The sequence below is a fragment of the Serpula lacrymans genome (genome assembly GCF_000218685.1).
Source record: "Serpula lacrymans var. lacrymans S7.9 unplaced genomic scaffold SERLAscaffold_6, whole genome shotgun sequence".
NCBI classification, from domain to species: Eukaryota; Fungi; Basidiomycota; class Agaricomycetes; order Boletales; family Serpulaceae; genus Serpula; species Serpula lacrymans.
Window position 1 is genome coordinate 244,481 of NW_006763295.1, and position 19,029 is coordinate 263,509.

At 46.9% G+C, this 19,029-nt stretch overlaps 7 protein-coding genes across 7 annotated transcripts; 2 read left to right on the forward strand and 5 right to left on the reverse strand.

The window, feature by feature from the left end:
• Positions 1-264: 264 nt before the first annotated feature.
• Positions 265-2,710, forward strand: SERLADRAFT_464924 (uncharacterized protein; the record flags this gene model as incomplete). Its single annotated transcript, XM_007317236.1, has 12 exons — positions 265-396; positions 454-573; positions 630-788; positions 846-1,059; positions 1,113-1,213; positions 1,269-1,303; positions 1,365-1,541; positions 1,599-1,654; positions 1,713-1,722; positions 1,772-1,823; positions 1,876-2,583; positions 2,665-2,710. The coding sequence occupies 11 exons, from the start codon at positions 373-375 to the stop codon at positions 2,569-2,571; spliced, it is 1,644 nt and encodes a 547-aa protein (XP_007317298.1).
• Positions 2,711-3,047: 337 nt separating this feature from the next.
• SERLADRAFT_464925 (uncharacterized protein) lies at positions 3,048-5,656 on the reverse strand (the record flags this gene model as incomplete). Its single annotated transcript, XM_007317237.1, has 9 exons — positions 3,048-3,300; positions 3,350-3,403; positions 3,468-3,534; positions 3,590-3,669; positions 3,728-3,876; positions 3,944-3,955; positions 4,622-4,685; positions 5,023-5,189; positions 5,281-5,656. 2 exons carry the CDS (start codon positions 5,648-5,650, stop codon positions 5,137-5,139), a joined length of 423 nt encoding a protein of 140 aa, XP_007317299.1.
• Positions 5,657-7,694: 2,038 nt separating this feature from the next.
• On the reverse strand, positions 7,695-11,230 carry SERLADRAFT_464936 (uncharacterized protein; the record flags this gene model as incomplete). The annotated part of the gene is made up of 8 exons (XM_007317238.1): positions 7,695-9,279; positions 9,305-9,367; positions 9,426-9,973; positions 10,023-10,248; positions 10,305-10,609; positions 10,672-10,819; positions 10,875-10,983; positions 11,041-11,230. 7 exons carry the CDS (start codon positions 10,967-10,969, stop codon positions 9,156-9,158), a joined length of 1,509 nt encoding a protein of 502 aa, XP_007317300.1.
• Positions 11,231-12,194: 964 nt separating this feature from the next.
• Positions 12,195-12,692, reverse strand: SERLADRAFT_464937 (uncharacterized protein; the record flags this gene model as incomplete). The annotated part of the gene is made up of 1 exon (XM_007317239.1): positions 12,195-12,692. The coding sequence occupies one exon, from the start codon at positions 12,579-12,581 to the stop codon at positions 12,297-12,299; it is 285 nt and encodes a 94-aa protein (XP_007317301.1).
• Positions 12,693-13,311: 619 nt separating this feature from the next.
• SERLADRAFT_464941 (uncharacterized protein) lies at positions 13,312-14,216 on the reverse strand (the record flags this gene model as incomplete). Its single annotated transcript, XM_007317240.1, has 2 exons — positions 13,312-13,507; positions 13,564-14,216. 2 exons carry the CDS (start codon positions 14,137-14,139, stop codon positions 13,364-13,366), a joined length of 720 nt encoding a protein of 239 aa, XP_007317302.1.
• A 360-nt stretch (positions 14,217-14,576) lies between these two features.
• Positions 14,577-16,553, reverse strand: SERLADRAFT_386684 (uncharacterized protein; the record flags this gene model as incomplete). Its single annotated transcript, XM_007317241.1, has 9 exons — positions 14,577-15,165; positions 15,237-15,313; positions 15,368-15,484; positions 15,544-15,626; positions 15,685-15,772; positions 15,824-15,931; positions 16,039-16,076; positions 16,132-16,281; positions 16,351-16,553. The coding sequence occupies 9 exons, from the start codon at positions 16,436-16,438 to the stop codon at positions 14,868-14,870; spliced, it is 1,047 nt and encodes a 348-aa protein (XP_007317303.1).
• Positions 16,554-16,695: 142 nt separating this feature from the next.
• SERLADRAFT_464950 (uncharacterized protein) lies at positions 16,696-18,844 on the forward strand (the record flags this gene model as incomplete). The annotated part of the gene is made up of 12 exons (XM_007317242.1): positions 16,696-16,990; positions 17,068-17,114; positions 17,168-17,253; positions 17,308-17,326; positions 17,382-17,450; positions 17,511-17,632; positions 17,691-17,744; positions 17,814-17,862; positions 17,941-18,195; positions 18,266-18,393; positions 18,455-18,468; positions 18,540-18,844. 12 exons carry the CDS (start codon positions 16,873-16,875, stop codon positions 18,737-18,739), a joined length of 1,161 nt encoding a protein of 386 aa, XP_007317304.1.
• Positions 18,845-19,029: the final 185 nt, after the last annotated feature.

Below are 19,029 nucleotides of genomic sequence, written 5' to 3' on the forward strand. Positions count from 1 at the left end.
AATTGGCCGATAAGACACGCAAATACATCTGATAAATCCAGGTTGTGAGGAAGATCGAACATTGACGAGTTTTCCATGCAATGTCATTATAAACACATGTCAGCTTCAGAATGTAAATGTCAGAAATCCCACCAGAATCGTGTTGTGCCGAAGACACGCGTGTTCCGTCACCATCGCGTCCATGATTATGACTCGGATTCAGTCCAGGTCGGCCGTATACGTATTAGTATTAGAGCTGGTGATGCTCATTCAGGTTATTACGGCGGTGTATACTTGTCGTATAAAAGCTCTCCGACTTTACCCAGACAAAGCCATCGCCTCTATCAGATTATCACACTTGCATAGTTTCATCGTTGAATACCGTCTACAATAATGGCTGTAGTCCCTGTCCTCATAGTGAGTGTCCGTCATTAACCATTGCATAACCCTCGCCCCTAAACCTCTTGTTTACAGGCCGGTGCTGGTCCTTCGGCGCTGGTCGCGGCTCTCACTCTTCTCCGCAATGATATACCTGTCCGCATCATCGAGAAAGAGACCAAATTTCGTCTTGGACAGCGTGGTGCTGGATTATTCGTACGTTGAGAATCAATCACCCTCTAGTGCATAGTCTGAACCGCGACTTTGCTCAGCCCCGCTCGTTGGAATTGTTTAATTTCCTTGACGTCCCCGAAGTCGATCAAAGAGCGAAGCCATTGCCATTCATCCGTACATACAAGCCTGGAACGCTGGAGCCCCTTAACACGTTCCCGATGACACCATACCAGGATCCAAAACCTGCTTTTCCTTACGTGCGTACACTTTACGCCAAATTGAGACTTGACTTCTGATGTATACATGTCCTACAGTTCAACCCCCGTTTACTTGGACAGCAAACTCTCGAAGGGATCTTACGTGCCCACCTCGAGGAGCTATCGTGTTTTGTAGAGACTGGCGTCGAACTTTGCTCAATTGAACAGTTCCCTGACCATGTATTAGCCCATGTAGTAAATAAACAAACCGGCGAAGACGTGCCAGAAACTATCAAAGCAAAATGGCTCATCGGAGCCGATGGAGCAAAGGGTATGTTTCTCCTCATAACTGTAATCCAACCTTTATTCACACCCGATTCACAGGCGTCGTCCGCAAGCAACTCGGATTGACATTCCTTGGAGAAACTAAGGAGGACGTACGATTGATCACCGGAGATATCCGTATAGGGGGTCTCGACAGAGAGGTTTGCACTTTATGTCTTTGTCCTTATACCTGACTCAAACGACCGTGCACTCTAGCATTGGCATATCTTCGGCGAACTGGGGAAAAATGGGTGCGTATCCATGCATTTGTGCATACTATACCCACCAAACTGATTACAACGGTCCTTGCAGCGTTGCTTTGCGGCCCACGGAGGAGGTTGGCCCCAATGGCTTTCAGTTTATCATAACCGGGCCGAACGTCGGGTTTGCAAAAATACAGTCAAGTGAGGAGGAGGTCTACAAGTACATAGCTTCGCTGATCCCCACCGAACTGACTTTTGAGGAGCTGATTTGGATTTCCGAATTCCGGTTCGTGTTGGATCTGCGCTCTACATATATCCTTGCTGATTGATATTGCTCCTCCAGGGCCAATATCCGGATGGTGAACAAGTTTGGAGAAGGCAGAGTCTTTGTTTCGGGAGGTCAGTTATGTGGTGTTGCATCCCAAACTCAATTATTGACATGACTCTGTTGTTACAGATGCCGCACAGTTTGTGCTATTTTTCTCTATCTTTGGTAGCCTTCTGATCCCTTTTCAGCGTCCATAGCCCTGCTGGTGGCCAGGGACTCAACTCAAGTGTTCAGGACGCAGTAAGCATAAACCTTCTTACCCCCCCATGAACTATAGCTCATTACTCTATAGTTCAACCTCGCCTGGAAACTAGCACTAGTCCAAAAAGGCCTAGCTCCAGCGTCGCTCCTCGAGACCTACACCGCAGAGCGCCTCCCCGTTATCGCCGAGATGCTCAACATCACTACCACGCTGCTCAACAAAACGACCTCAGGCAAAGCCAGCGTAGAAGAGGCGTTCGAACGCAGCCAGAAGCTATTTATGCTCGGCGTCAACTACCGTGGAAGCCCGATCGTGATTGACGAGGTGGTGCCGCCGTCTGAGGCCGTGCCTGTAGACGCATATGGGCTCATCCAGGATGGATCACTGCAGGCTGGTGATCGCGCGCCGGAAGCGTCTGGTTTGGTAACTGTGAAGAGCGGCGAAGCGACGCGGTTCTTTGATATATTCCGTCCAAGATATCATACCGTGCTCATCTTTGCTTCGGACGCTGCCAAGGCTTCTCCGATTATTTCTGAGCTCAGTCGCTATGAGCCGAGCGTCTTGCGCTCTGTCATCGTGCTTCCTGCTGGGTCTTCCGCCCAAGCAGACTCTGCTGCGGCCGATATAGTGCTAGAAGACAAGGAGGGGTATGCATACAAACATTATTTGGTAGGGGATGAGACGAGAGTGGTGGTGGTGAGGCCGGACGGCGTGGTAGGCGCTATCGTACATGGCGCAGAAGGCATGGTACGGTACTTTGATGGAGTTTTCGTTTCTCGGTCGTAATGTAGTATACTTGTGAGTACTTATCTTTTATTTTTTGTATTTGTCATTATACCCATCCCCCCACTCAATCTATCGTGTTACATTGCTTGCAAGGTCTTCATTATGAACGTGCAGAATGATCCTTAGGCTGTAAGAACTCTGGACCACTGCCACCACGCCTCAGGCGAGAGTAGCGACTTGAGAGTAAAGTACTTGATGTTGTTCCGTCCATTTAAAGGCCCTTCCTCGAGTACCAAACCTTAGCGTCCCAAGCTCAAGTGTTAGGCGATAGTGTGACGAGACTTGGGTTGGAATTATACAGCACCTGCGTCCTACGACATCCAACTTGGGAAGACGAAGAAAGCTGAAGCTTACAAGACACAATGATCCCTCACTCTCTTTTCTTCTATACATACTACTTGCCGCCTCTGAGACAAGATAAAGACGGCCTGAATGTTGAGATTGTCGGACACTTATTATCGCTAAACCAAGGACAATATTCGAGTCCAAGCATTTGACAAAATTGGCAATAATCAGAATAGATACAAGTAAGCATGGTGAAAGGATCCCAGAACCCCATGAGAGAATTTGCGCCCCAAACGAGATTCCTTCCTTCCAGCTCTCACATATGTCCTCTCGTTCCTCCTCCCTCTTCACCCTCTCGCGATCTAACCTCGGCCCATCTCGCACAAACTTCTGGAAACCAGACGACCTCCAGCATGACATTGAAAATAGGTAACCCGGAACTGACTAAAGAGAACTCGTAAAACAGATACTGTCATCCACACTGAGTATGCACCTTGTGTAGAAACCCGAGCATGTAAAGGACGAACGCATGAGATTCACGGCACTTCTATGAAAAAGGCGCCACATATTGCGTTTAGCATGGACATGGCACGATTAACACTAGATCTAACCTTGGATGGCTGATTCTTCCGTCTGAAAACAGAAACCAACATCTCGTCCTCGTTTCTTTAGATATGCCTGAAATGGTAGAAAAGTATAAGGATGTATCAAACAAAATTCGTAGATCACATACTCGCTGGTGATAGAGAAAAAATTAGAGCATGCGCAATTTTAAGCCACTGTCCTCTAGGTTAGACGGTAGGAACATACCCACTAACATTGAATGGAACAATGAGTAGTTGGAAAATGTATTTTAGCAGGACACACGTACTTCCTACGATGTAATTAAACATGGTCAGCAAAGATTTCAATTCCTACAACGCATAAAAGGTCACAAGTCGACTCCAACAAGAATAATTATGCAAACAGAAAGAATAGAACATCAGAGATTAACATGCGATCAAAGAAAATGCTTACATTCTAGTAAAGGAAAGTCAAAGAGTGTTGTAAGTATGTCACGGAAAGAGCATAAAACAATAAGACATACCTCACGTAGTACCTGGCAAAAGCAAAAGGTGTACAACGATCAGTAGACAAAATAATAAAGGATAATAGTAGCGCCTAACATGTTGAAGACGTAAAATAAACAGGAAAATTAGTCAAAAATTGCCAATAAGAAGGATGAGAGTGACGAACATCCTAAAATATGAATACAAGATCGATCAAAAATAAACGTGGCAAATGCGAAAGGATCAGGAGGACATACATCCTGACAATATCACGGCAAGTATGACAGTCGATTAAAAGTCTGGTATGCAAGGAATGAGAGCAACATACACTCTAAGAATATTACAAAGGACATGGCAATCAGCCAAATGTCTGGCGCAAAAAGGGACGAGAGCAACGTACTTTCTGAAATGTCAGTAACGTCATGACAGTCAGCCAGATGTCTCGCGCAGACAGGGACGAGAGCGACGTACATACTGAGTATGCAATAAAGTTGCGGTAATCAGAAAGCAGATTCCCAAAATAATGTATCAGCAGGCAGTTAGCAGAGTGGTGTGGGGACGTATGAGCTTACACTCTGAAGAAACACGAAGTAAGATACCCTCAGCAATTGATCTGTGGTAAGAAGTCTCAAGAACTCACATCCTAAGAAATTTGGAGAAAAGACACAGAAGTTCATGAGCCAGTAGGTAGTATGGTGAAAGAACAAGCAACGCACAAACTGATCCATTGATTGGATCAATCAACGGTCTTTCAGAGATTGCCTCTAGGATAGTTCATTACTTACATCCTAGGTGAGTTTCAACATCTTCAAGGGCAAACTATAATCATCACACGTACTTCCTATGTTTATGGGTAGATGCATGGGATCAACTTTAGACTATGTTGTTTTGAATCGACTTACTCTCTGTTGACCAAAGTGCCATCACACAGATTCGTAAGGTTAAATAGCCTTCTTTTGCAAACCATGATAACGCACCGGCTGTTAACATGAAAAAAAGTTCGAGTGAGACTCATGCTTTATGAAGACTGTGCGTACTTTCTGATTTCAATCCCGATATGGCAAAGGTTTGATTTGTCTCTGAGTCATGTACCATATAAGATGAGAAAAATTCGCACATTTGAATGGTCCTGCATATTATTTAGGCTGGTTAGCGTCGGTCGTAAATCTCGAGGATATTGCGAGAGATCCTGTAGAGCTGTGTCAAATATATTTCGTGCTGCATTTGTAACTTATTTGTAGTGAAAAGCGTGATACAAGATAACCATAATTTTTATGGCCAGCCCTAATGATGGAATGCAGATAAGGATCAAATGAGTTAGAAGCGAAGTTAGTCAGAGAATCTTTAAGTGAGACAAATAAAGATGCGTCCATACAATATGCCTTCCCGTCAGACAACGCCTCGTGAATATGACCCCACCACTCTCGGCAGACATACGACAGCGGTTCATCTTCTATGAACCAGAACTCATCCTGATTTTTTTTCATGATTTGCAGACAAGCGATGGCGATGGAGAGGTGGCAAGTAGGAGGGTTAATAAAATAGCTTCCAGAACGGGTCGGATTTATCAGGAAATCACGCAAAGACGTGTGGACCACGTGCACGGGTTCGTCATCAGATTCAGGAATGAGGAGGATGGGCTGAATGCTAAGGAAAGACTTCACAAGGATTCGTGGAGGAAGATTTAACAAGGCAGCGAGATGCTTGATGGATAGTGGATATTTGAGAGGTAGGAGGACGCCCATTATCAGTTTGAGGTCAACCGTCTCACCAGATACAGATACTTCTGCTGGGGGTTTGGAATTTGAGAACACCTGGGTATACACATCGTCCAAGCCATGTGCCTTCAACGCGTCGAGAAGTTTTTGATGCGGCATGCCCTCAGCTTGACGAACGAAGTTCACAAACATGGACGCGTAAATGTAAAATCCCGCAGCTTCTCCGACGAGGATATTGAGGACGTCAGGTGAAGGCCAAGGCTCTCGTATGCCTTCAGCGGTCAAGGAAAGGCGATGGGCATCATATATTCCTTTGAATTCGGACCGGAAAAATAAGCGAACGTCCTTTGCAGCTTGGAATTTTTGTAGTTTCAACTGAAGAGTAACCCTTCTGGCGTTTGACGTTTCTAGTCTGATGCGAAGGTGTTCTTCGATCCTACTCGTGATGAATAGACGAAACGGGATCTCGCCTTTCTTGGCCTCGCATTCATCAATAATAGCATCAATAAAATAAAATCGTCCATAGAAGGACCGCCGTCCTCATATCCGCACTCATCTAGTGCATCTATGACTATCACCATACGTTTAGGCCTCAAAAGATCCTGTATAGACTTTGAACGAGGAGCGGCGAGAATGGGTTCTATGATTAGTTTTTTTAACTGATAGTGAATACTCTGGGTGGTGATGGATGATTCTTTTCGGAGGACATCTTTTATCGAAAGTTCCATTCCCTTGACTGTCGACGAGAGCTGGAAGGCAAGCGTGGGGATCAAGTGGGAGATATCCTCTCGGTCTCCTGTTCCCCTGAAGAAGAAGAAACTGGCGGCAAGTCTCTCCCGTTCTGCACACCACTCCGCTATGGTCTGTGCAATAGTCGACTTTCCAGATCCAGCTGAACCATTAAGCCAACAAATTGGGCGAGAACCATTGGCCCATTTTTTGATCTTTCTGAGCACTTTCTTTCGAGTGCCTACCAAACAACGGGCAACATTGCCAGTGCGATTCTCGTATGAGGCATTGACTGGCCGCAGCAACTCGTATAAGCCCGGCATAGCCGAACATCTATAATTGTGTTTTAAAGTTAAAAGGTTGATAAAAGTCACTCACCGCCGACCGCGCCATAGTTGACGACGTGACTAGCATGCAGGTTTACAGAGGGTAGAACACACCCAGAAAAATCAGCAAAGTTGCTATGTTGAGCCTGGGTGTTATGGGCATTGTTTAGTATGCCAGTAGTAGGCGCGGGGGCGGCATGTTCTGCGATACGGTGAAGACCTCCCGAGGTTGTATTGGAAGTGCTATTATAGACCTGTGTGTTATTGAAATTGGGTTGCTCGTTAGTGGACATTAGAGATGGTGAAAGAGGATGGTGGGGGGAAAGAGACGATGAACGTCTCCACTTGAAGTGGAGTCGACCGAAATAACAATGACATATGCATGGCACCAACAAGCGCTCACACTGCACTCACTGGTTCGATTTCACAGATGGCACACGCCTTGGTGCATGATACCACTGGCAAACAATAGTGTACGACGGAGCGTACAACTTGAAACCCAAACCCCGATATGTAGTTCTTCGTACAGTATAAGACACACAAGTATTCTGTGGCATAAGCAAGATTCTCCAATGTCAGTACACAGCTTGCGATGAAGATCGAAAACTGACCACCTCAGCAATATATTAGGTTGTAGATGCAAAAGTCCTGTTAAGTCACTACAGAAATCTTGACAGAAATCCTAAATGGTTCAGTTACAAGCGAGGTTATAATTACTTCCAGCGAAAATCTGCACCACCAGAATGTTGAACCGACGAAAAATAATATCTATATTTTATTCACTCCAGACCAATAAATAATATTCAAATCGTGAGATATACAATGCCATCAAGGATGGATGGAGCAAAATAAACCGACGCCAGCAGGATTCGAACCTGCGCCCTCAAAGAGGAACAGATTTCTAATCTGTCGCCGTAACCACTTGGCTATAGCGCCTTATGAATTTGTTAAATATAGAGCGTAATATTGTCACTAAAGTTACATAGGTAAAGTTTACTTTTGAGCAGTACTTTCTCGTATCGACCTCCTTCCATGCTTGCCTGTCGTCGTCTCCTACCATATACTTCTTTCCTTGAAAGGTCCTTTCAGCGTGCAAGCTCTACCAATGCACCTTCCGGAATCCCCAGTTCTTCGCAGCGTCCAGACTCAATTTTCTCAAAATCGGAATCTGCATGGGACCATGTCTTCAGTGACATCAAGGAAATGCCTCCCCTTCTCCCATCCACTGTAAGAAATCCTCTACGTGCAAACGCCTCAGAGTCACCTGCATCAGGTCGGACAAGGCGCCAAGCCATGACAGCTCGAGAAATCAGCGCCTTTGACGACATGTTCAACACCATTTTCAACGCCGTTTCCGAGCAAAAAGCTCACTCGGGCGACGGAAGCAAGGCACCGGATCCACTGTCGACTTTTGGCATTGGAAGAAGTCCACAAAGTGGCCAAATGGGTGATTTGCTGGGGAAACTTCGACGACACTCGAAGCGGCTGAAATGGACTTCGGAGTCGGATGAGGAGTTGGACCGCAAAAAGGAAGAAATGGATCTGTGTGACACAGACCATCAGCTTCTTGAGTGGGCTTTGGCGGAAGTGTTTGGAGAGTCTAAGAGGTATGAGGAAGCCGCTCGAAAGGCTATCTCATCTGGAGAACAGGAATCACCACCAATGCTACAATCGTCGACATATCCTCATCTTGTCGCTCTTCTCATACGGTCTTTCCGCGACAAATACCATGACCCCCATCTTGCTCTATCTATATTTGAGTACGCCCGTCATCTGTCTATCCCCTCTTATGTCTTTGGGTGCACTACCCCAGCCTACAACGAGCTTATCGAGACACGGTGGACGTGTTTCCGTGATTTGAAAGGCGTCCACGATGCTTTGGAAGAAATGCGTGTCAACGGTATTGAGCCTGACAACCGCACACGGAAACTGGTTGAAGCATTGCGACGAGAAGTGGGAGAGCGTAATTTGTGGGAAGAGGAGAGCAGCCTGGGTAGTGGAGGCATGTGGTCAATGCTCAGCAAGATCGAACAGCTAGTTCGCAGGGAATCAAAGAAGAGGGCGACGAAACAGAGCTTAAGGAGAAAGAAATGGGTCAATGACGACGAAGCCTGGAAGAATGCTGCTTTGAACCCAGACAAAGCTGACGGTTGGGAATTTGACCAGTGGGACTCTGACCAAGTCAAACAACTATCGACAACATCGAGCAATGTTAGTAAACAGGGAATGGACGGTTGGCTGAACTTGAAACAGACAGAGGATAAGCTTGATTTCAGATAGAACAATAAGCATATGTTTTTGTAATTATTCCAGGCTTGTAGCAAACGTACGTCTAATGTTTATGCGTAAAGTAGGTGAAAAGGTGACCATATAATGCACTATGAAATGGGGAATATAAGCAGATTGAGGTTCATGTAAAAGATCCAGGCATATACATAACAGTACAAGAAAAGAGATGGACGAATAGCAGTGAGAAGTCAGTGATATCCAAGACGAGACTTTTGAACAACGGTGGAGCACGAGAAATAGCACCGATTATCAGGTTTGACGACGAGTGCGAGACTTGGAAGTTCGTGCATGGGGAGATGTCGGTGGACTTGCACCAAGACCATGCATGGGTATATAATCCGGATCCAGTTCATTGCATTTGAGATGCAAAAGAAGATTATGCACGAATATCTGTTCATACCTAGAAGTACCAGAGATCAGAAGGTAAGAACCACCAAAACTCAAAAACCAAAACTTACTGTGCGTTCGTGAACACGATTGCCATCGACTCCGAATTACAGCGCAGCAAATTGGGAGCCATGACCAGTGCTAGATTGGCGGAAGTCATCTTCGTGATTACTTGAACTTTATCTTCCAGGAAGTGCTGCAGGAAGCTAATGATGAACAGCACGACCCGTCTATTGATGGTGGGAAGTCGGCGAACTAGCTCAATGCACGCCTCTGGCTCCTTTGATTTGGTAATACAGTCATTATACATCTCCTCTGGCACGAGCGGATCACATAGCTCCCTCAACCAGAGCTTCAACAACGAGGCAAGAACGTGTGGGTCGTCAACGCCATCCAAGGTGTAGTAACCGCGGTCGATTCGCAGTTTAAGCTCCGAAACGGAATCACCGTCTCCTGGCACACGAAAAATGCCTTCGGCTTTGGTACCACCGAGAGCGAGAATACCATCTGCAAGGAAAGGTAGAATGATAGGAACTTTCTCGTGAGGGTAGTTCCTCTCTTGTAACCTAACAGTCGCGTCGAGGGACTCTCCGAAAGTTGAAGGATTGAAAGCAGCGTCCTGAGCTGTCCGTCAGTATCAATAACTTCGCATATAGTAAAGGACGCACGGATGCTGTCTCTATCTCAGCAATAGTAGGTGGTTTGCCTCTCGGCCCTTTCTTTGAGATTGCTGCTAATCTACGCAAACAATGTTTGGCCATGACATCTACTCTTCCCTCTTGCATAGTCAATCGCTGTTGCATGAAAGAACGCAGATATGTTTCGAAATTTTTGGAAGGAGGGAAGGCCACCAAGAGTACGCAGAGCATCTGCCAGCCCTTGAACACACTTTCACTGAACGAGCCTCCATATCAAAGCTCGAACGAACGCAGATATATGTAATCACGTACGGGTTAGGATTCTTATTCAGCTGCTTCATCAGCTGGCAATATATTTCGTCTCGCAATTCTCCGTGAGTCAATCCTTCGCTCAGAAGCCAACGCTCTTCCTCTAGTAAACCAACCGTCCCGCCTATTAAAGAACTCGTCGACCCATTTGCAATAGATGAGATGTGAGAATCAGAGTGTTGCACCCGTACCCCGATGGATCTGTCTCGTTCGCGATCGCCCATAATGTGCTGTATGACTCGGAAGATCTTCACCGCGTCTTGCTTCAAAGAGCGGTTCAATGTGAGTAGTGGCGAACTAAGTGGTGCCTTTGTTTGGATACATTAGCTATACATGCAACATATAATAAGCCCTTACTAGTAACACTCACTTTTTGCCATGTCATCATCTGCGCTACTGGAACCTTACGTCTGAAAATGAAGCCCGTTCTATGAATTGAGAAGTATTGCCTTGCATAGTCAGACTCGACAAATTGTTGAATGTCTGAAGCCAAGTCTTGCGGGAGGACAGGGTATGTTCTAAAGAGACAGTTACCCTTAGTTTAAGCGTGACCTACGAATGCTAATTGCATACCCAGAGGCCAGAGTTGCCGTTGGGCTCGACGGTTGTTTTGACTTGTGATTCACCGGTATAGGTTTTCCAGCTGCTCTATTTTTGACAGGACTCATACTGAAGGTAGCCTCTGTTGCGAGACGTGCGTTAGTGAATGCAATCCGTCGTCACCAATGATGAATCAGACCTTGATTCAAGACTGGACTGCCGATTTCCTTTCCCGAGATATTAGGCGCCGAGGTACTCCTCGCTGACCAAAATCCCCCACTACCCGGAGTCAAAGGCCTACGTGGTGAAGATGGTACATCTAGCTTATTCCTGAATTTATCCTTGGTAGGACTCGAGGGGTTGATGGTCAGCCGAGCTCTGGAGACATCTATGCTCTTGGGCTGTAAAGGGGAAGATGACTGCGTTCCATGACCGTGATCAGACTTTGGACGCTTTTCTGACTTGGATAGTAGCTCCACAGCAGCATTCAAACTCTGAGGAGGTGGAGATTTGTGCGATACGTACGAAGATGACTTTGACCGAGTGCGTGAAAGTGCTGGATCCTCGTCATCTAGTTTCCCATTTCCAACATGTTTTTCTTTATCTTTGTGACTTGATCTTCCATTAGCGGGAGTGGATGACATGGATTGACGAGATGTAGGTGAGGGTGGTGAAGATACCTCTGTTCCGTGGGGAGATGCGGGTATAGTGGGTAGCTGGTGGCCGTTTGACCAAGTTCGCGGAGAAGCCAGGGGGCCGTACTGGTCACTCGTGAAAGATCGTCGGACTACAGAAGGTGATTGTTTCTTAGGGGAACTTGAACCTTTATCAGCTATCCTAGCTGGCGAGCTGCGTGTGGATGATTGGGAATGCCGTGGCTGGATCGGCTCTGGTTCGCCAAGACGAGGAGAACCATTCCGTGCGTCCTTATCGTTCGTGTATGAGCGTGAACGTCTGTACCCTGGTTTGTCAGGCGAGTCGGGGTTCTGGAGAGACTTTTTTCCATTCACCGGATCTTTACGCATTCCAGTCTGCGACAGTCGACGTCCTAAAGCAGTTTGCTGGAAAGGCAAATAAGGAAATATTAGCGCGCCATGGAAGTGACATGTCTCAGTTGAGGAAGTGGAGACTTGCTTGTATTATTCCAAGAGGAATTACAAATCCTTCTGGACGCTCCCAAACCGTCTCACCGGATTTTGTTTGGTAGTAATATGGGATGCCGCCCCGAGACTCGTCGCTGAGTTCCCACCATTCTCCCTCCGCGTTGGGGGGCAATCTGGACAACGATCGATGTCAAAAATGGTGGAAAAAACATATTTGAAATGCTGACATCACTCACACAAACGTTCCAACAGGGGGATCCCAACTGACTTGACCAGTTGCAGGACATGCAAAGAACAGTGCGCTAGTCTTTGATAGATAGCTTCAGTTCTTTGTCATTCAGAAATAAGCTGGCTATATGCGCACCTGTGGATCAACCAAAGTGACCCAGAAGTTGGATCCCCACACTGTTTCATCATCTGTCCCGTTCGAGCCTGTCGAAGGCCTTGGACTGTGTATTGGCTCGCCATTGACGTTCACCTCGGGCACTGTCGTTGTTGGCGACGCCTTTTCGTCGGGCTTTGGAGAACTGGGGTCAGCTGAAGAGGCCTGTGGATGCTCCTCGTGTGTAGCAGATGATCGAGGCAAAGGTGACCGGGAATTGGCATCGACAGGAATGTTTTCAATAGTTACGGACATCGTTTAGGTTTCGACAAAGGGAAGATAGCCTAAAGTCTATATCGATGTCTGGCGTGAATGAAGGGCGTGTGGCGGAACGAGACAAAGGGGAATGCCAGGAATACAAAGGCACTGGCTGCGCTTGGATTAACCTGCAATCAGATGGATTTGAATGCTTTCAGGGCGTATTTGCAGTGCTTTCAGGCAGAATAAAGCTGGGATCCTTGCAGACTGGCAGGTTTGTTGGGGGAAAAACTGTAGCGAAGTGCTATCCGCCGTAAGGGCTCTTTGGCCCTCGCGGCTTACCAAAACAGGCCGTAATCATTATTGTGAACCTGTAAAAGGTCATCGTACCAGAAGATCTCATCGTATCGGGTGCTTTCTCGTTCTTATCATACAGTTTTTACAGGGTTTCACCGTGACAAGACATATAACCTATCAATATGACATGCCCATGATTCGTGCTGCGTCTGCTGAGGTGCACTTGCAAAGTTTATGCAGACAAACATCAATGGGTAAGGAATAGAGAAAAGGGCGACCACGGCATTACTTCTTCTCGATCAATTCTTTGGCGCCGTCCACAAATTTCTTCAGTACGTCCACATCTTCCTGGTCCCCGCTCACGGACCGCTCAATCCGGTCGTACAACTTCGCCATCCCTCGATAGATATCTCCTTCCTCTCCACCCATAAAGTCTCCAATCTCCTCCATCTCACCAACCCAGCGGTACGCCTTCGGAAGCATGGGAGGTATACTCTTCGCAAGTCGGTTTAGAAGAACCGACTGGGATATGTTTAGTTCATTTAGCAGCGCATCAGCCGTTGCCGGCGACGACGCATGCGCAGCTGTTCTCCATGGTCGGCGATCTCGTAAATTTGCAGACCAAAAGTGCAAAACTCACCCAACACCATGGCCGTCAGAAGCCCAGTCGTGCCTTTTGATATTCCCTATAGTAGCGATATAAGGTAAGTGGGGAAGTAACTCGTTAAGATGAATCACGTACGGCGTAAGACATCTTCAACGCACTGGCATCGCCTATGCCCGCACCCTCACCTTTCAAAGGCGCGACCTTTAACCCGTACTTTGATAGGGCAGTAAATTCATCCAACACTTTCTCATCTTTGGGGTCAACTGATGCATAAAAAGTGGGGTTATAGTTTTCGGTTGGTGGGCCCCCGATGATGCCAGCATCAATAAACTTGATACTCGTCGATTCGAAAAGCCCAGCTATACGTTTAACCGTGGCCGGGCTTACAGCGTTGCAATCAGCGAACACAAGAGATTCGGTGAGATGTCCATTATCACCGATTAGCGAGTTTGTTTCAGCGCGGATCTTCTCAGCGAATGAGAATGCATCGCGGGGCGGAAGTATGCTCAGTATCCAGCTGGCCTTGCGCACGATGTCGGACAGAGGAACGTCAATCATCCCTGCGTCGAGGGCCCTTTGGCGGCTGGCATCGGACCGACCGTCCATGTTGGTGTAGACTGTACAACCAGCCTTGGTAAGTCTTTTGGCGACAGCAGAGCCCATGGCCCCTGCTGCTACAACAGCAATGCGAGGTATCGCTGCAGTCGACATGAGAGTTAAAGAAGACGTCGGGAATACGTATCGTCGTTCACCAAAGATAAGGTGCCACTGATGAAGGTCACGGTTTTGGTTATTTCAGGACCTATCATGATCTTAACCACCTGATAAGTTTTGTTTATGTATAGCGATTGCACTGGGCCATGCATGAAATACACCGAATACTCAGGTGCAGCTTCAGTATTGAGATGATAATGACAGCATTTACGAGTGTGGAGTACTGCCAGTGAGCTCAGGGAACCGTATGGGTCAAGTTCAAAGAAGTTGGAGTGCTTGCTTACTTACGAGTCGCCGATATAGATCTCTCGGAAAATGCCGTCTGCCATCGAGATTATAATGCCCGATGAGTGACCCTGAGTGGAACTGCTCACCTCGACTGCGACTAGATCTCAGGCTCAGCTGTTGTCAAGAAGGAAACTTCATCGAGCGAGAAAAACTTCGAGGCATAGTTAGGACGTGTATATATTAGCACAAACAACAGGGGATTCTCGTAAACGAGGGGTATAGGAGTGGTAGAGGAGATATCGAAAACATTCTAATCTGCGCGCAAATAAACAGCTATGTAAGTTATTAGGTTGGCTTGGTACAAGTTATGTTTGGGTCTATCTTTGCGTGCTGCTACCAAGCATGAAGGATATATGACAGAGACCTTGCGAAAGAATGTAACTTATAAATAACATCATAAACACCATTACAACAGAGAAAAAAGGACATCACAGATGCTAAGTATAATTCGCTTTCCAATCCCACTGAAGGGCGTCGTCGGATTGAGTGCGTTGAGGCCCTCGGGAGGGTGGGTTTGGTTTTCTTTTGGAATCCAGCCACGACGCCTTTGGCACCCTGCGTTCCTCGAGCTCGTATTCGACGTCAGGCAATTCATCGGCATTAGGGAGCGCGCCAAACGGTGACATCGATCGAGGGTCGAGGGGTGGTGCTTGCCTGAGTGCTTCCAGTACATCAGCACGTCTCAGGTTCAATAACGAGCGGTTGAGGATGAGCGTGACCATGGACCAGACAAAGCTGTACAAACGATATCAGTCGATCAATATGATAAGCAGATGATAAGGAATATAAAGACCACTGAGACGTACTAAACAGCAAGGAGCACAAGTGCAGACTTTCGAGTCGCAGCCAGAGCTAGATTCAGTATTCTCAAACATGCGATTGCCTACGGTAGTAAATGAGGACCGAGGCGACTTGCGATATAACGACGGACGCTTACTATGAAAAACATGATGCCATCTCTCCGAAGAGCCTTTACCAGCATCAGGTTGGCTCTCCTAGGACGAGCGATAGCGTTGACGACCGTGAATGCGAGAACAACCAACTCAAAAAGTAACTGCAATAGATGATGCCATCAGGAAATAAAGCATAAGCGTGGTCAACCCGAAAACGTACTGGTGCGGCCCAAACCGCGATGAGAGCAGGAGAAGTATTAGTGACGGCACACATCTTCGCTATCGTCGAATACTCTATTCCATCTGTTGAAAACGAAACATGTTTCAGAACCTCAGGCTGTCCGGAGAACCCCCTACTTACACCAAGTTCGATACAGAGTGAGTGCCATCATTGAAATGGTGACACTGAAACTTGCGAGGAATCCGGCTGACAACAGAAAGACGATACTCTGTAGAGGTTTTAGCCATATGTAAAACAAGGTAAAGAAAGCTAAACGAACACGGTCGTTATCCCAGAGCATAGCCACCCGGATAAGGACGAGCAGGTTGGCTATGCTAATGGAAATGATGGCCAAAATCGAGCTTATTGATAGGAGTACGCGACATCTACGTAAAAAAAAATTGTAAAGAAAACACATGAACGATGATTTAAAACAGCACTGTACCCCTACGAACAGTTATTGCAAGTTTGACAGAGTTTTAGGCATGAACTCACTTCGTCGGTGAATTGATATCCGGAAAAGCCACACATTTCTAACGACAAAGCCAAATGAGTATCCAGAAACATGACCACAAACACTGAACATACGGTACGCGGTAACGATAAGAACCTGCGGAACAAGATAACGATTCATTAGGTAGAGGTACTTGGCAAAGGATCGTGAACTCGTCCAGATGAGGGCCACCTCATCTGCGAACGTAAGTAAATGGTCATAAAGCAGAATAACAAGGCCTGCAGCTACAAAATGAAGCGCCCTACGTCAGCAAAGGACGAACCCGCCACTGATAAAGCCAGCTTGTCACCTACCACTCAAATATCTCACAACGTCTGCATCTCCCTGTGTGGCCTGCAAGAGCGAGATGGTAGCGGGAGGTAGATATACAGGTGAGGCCATGCAATGGATACACAGTGAATACAAACCAGAGAAGATGGAAAGAAAGAAGGAGACCTATTGTGAGCGGTTAGACGCCGAACTCGAGGCGTCAAATAGCGCAACGCGCATCAGGATCAAGAGGATCATAGAGTGGCTATGGCACTCGCATCAAGCATCTACGTTACTTACTATTTTAAGCAGTCGAGTCCATAAGTACCTTGATGGCAACCGCCGGCATCGCACGTGCCAGCTGAATGGAGCCACCCTTAGTGCGGTTTGCGCAGTCTGAGATTAGTACACTCACAGAAGAAAAAAAATCTACACTTGCAACGGAAAGCTTGTTTCTATTACTAGAGCGGCGGATTTTGCCTGCTCGTCCTTTTGGCAACAATTGGTTTCACTTCCAATCAAGTGTTTTTACGAACAGAAACGTGAAACGGCACTCTGCTGAATCTATGGCCCGGGCAAGCACACTGAAACTAGCATTCCATGTCTATCGTACTGGTCAAATAGGCCTCAAGTCAACCACAAACACTGGATTTACCCAGTGCTCACGTCGATACATCCAGACTCGTGAGTGTCGTCAGGATGTCTGGCATGTTTCAGTATTCTACGACCAGACAGCTGATCACATACCTAAATTTGAGAAGACTCACAGCGGCCCAATAACTTGCCCTTGGCGTTTGCTTTTGACATCGTATGTGAAGGTTCCCGAGTTATCTCGCTTGACTTCAACTGTTCGGCCTTCAGGATGGTGTTCTCATACGAGGCGAAGAAGCCTTGCCAGCCGCGAAAAAGGCATTCTCAGTCTTGCATGGAGACAATCCATTGGGAGTGTATGTTGTTCCGTTTCGTTCATCATAGCCACGGTTTTGATTGTCTGCCTGAAGTGAGATACCATTTATCCTAGTGAAAACATACCTGTTATTTCTCTCTATCCTGCGTCACTAACAGTGCATACTAGTTAACGAATGGCGGTGGTGTTAGTGAAGAAACCCGCTGTCAGAAACTCAGTGCACAGCTTGGATTTCAGGTTCATACTCGACCGAAATCATGAAATTGATATCGACTAACTTCCTTGGCTTCATTGAAGATAAAACCAGAACAATACATTCAAGCCCATACAGTCCTCAAGAATATCGTCAGTAAATACGTCAACCAACCAGTGTTGGTATTGGGTGGCAAAAACGACGCAGTGCGTAAAGTAGCTGAAGGGTGAATCAATTATTTCCGCAGCACTTCATATTAACCGATCAGCTGACGGTATGTGGAGGTACGGTTTCAAGCAGGTTTACAACACTCTTGACGTTCTCGCCTGGAAACCGTCGTGAGCTGATATCTCGATTTCTCATTATGGTGCTGAGGTACTCATGGGCACCGCGTTTATAATTTTCAGGGCCTGGCCTTTTCATGACCTGACTCCGGAAGAACGCGCATCGGCCAAGGTTCGGTGTTTCAAAGCAGCTCCATAATCTATCCTTTTGGTCCCATTACTTGACCTTTTTCTGATTATTTTCGTCCAGGAAGTAGATTTCGCTCAGGTTCCGATCGCTGCCGTTTTTGTCTTTCACGACCCTCGCGACTGGGCGCTTGATATTCAGATTATCTGTGACGTGATTCAATCAGGAGGCATCATTGGTGGTCCCCATGTTCCTTATCTCAGGCGAAAGCCAATTGACCTGGTATTCTGCAATCCTGATTTGGTGTGGCGTTCTGATTTCGAGAGACCGAGGCTGGGTCAAGGGGCTTTTAAAGATGCCTTCCAGGCCGTTTTCAAGGTAAAATTACATTGACTATGTGTCAAATGGAAGCTAACCTCTAGGCGCCCCTGACTGAAACTTACTTCAGTCGTTGACAGGATCGACATATCCTCACGTTCAATTCGGAAAGCCCACCGAGGCCACATACGCATTCGCAGAGAACGTGCTTCAAGATCAATCACAGAAGCTGTGGGGGCATAGGCAGTTTCCGTCGGTGTTTGTATAAATTCCATTTTGTCGTCCTCGTGACAATTTTTGATATCTCACATACTGGCAGATACATGATTGGAGGTGAGTTTGCGAACGGATCGGTCTTCGGATGTGATGATCCTGACTGGATGTCGAAACTCGTTATTCCGCAGATAATCCAGAATCCGACATAGCAGGGGCCAACGCCGCTCGGTGGAAATCCATTCTGGTTCATACAGGGGTGTACGATCCACAGATGGGCCCCCCTAGCCATAAACCGACTTACGAAGCTTCGGACGTGGCAGAAGCTGTTAATATGGCCCTCGATCAAGAGCTGGGGACAGGCAGGAAGCCAGATGCTTGGACTGGTTAGCGTCCTACCTACAGACGTACGAAGCGCATCGGTAGATAGAATTGAGCGAGGCTCTAGACGTATTAACTGGGGAGGCGTGTGCATCGTGTCTCAATTTTGCCATGCGGCGGCTATGCAGCTTTAGATCTGAATGCGGTGTAGGATCTTGAAAGAGCATCGATCAGCCACGTGGCGTAATATTCGTCCTCCCCGGGGGGCTCAGTCAGCAATCGGAGTACCCACTGGGAATGAGCTGTACTTTCGGCAGCTAACGCGTAACTATACAGAACTGGTATAGCAGGAAATGATCT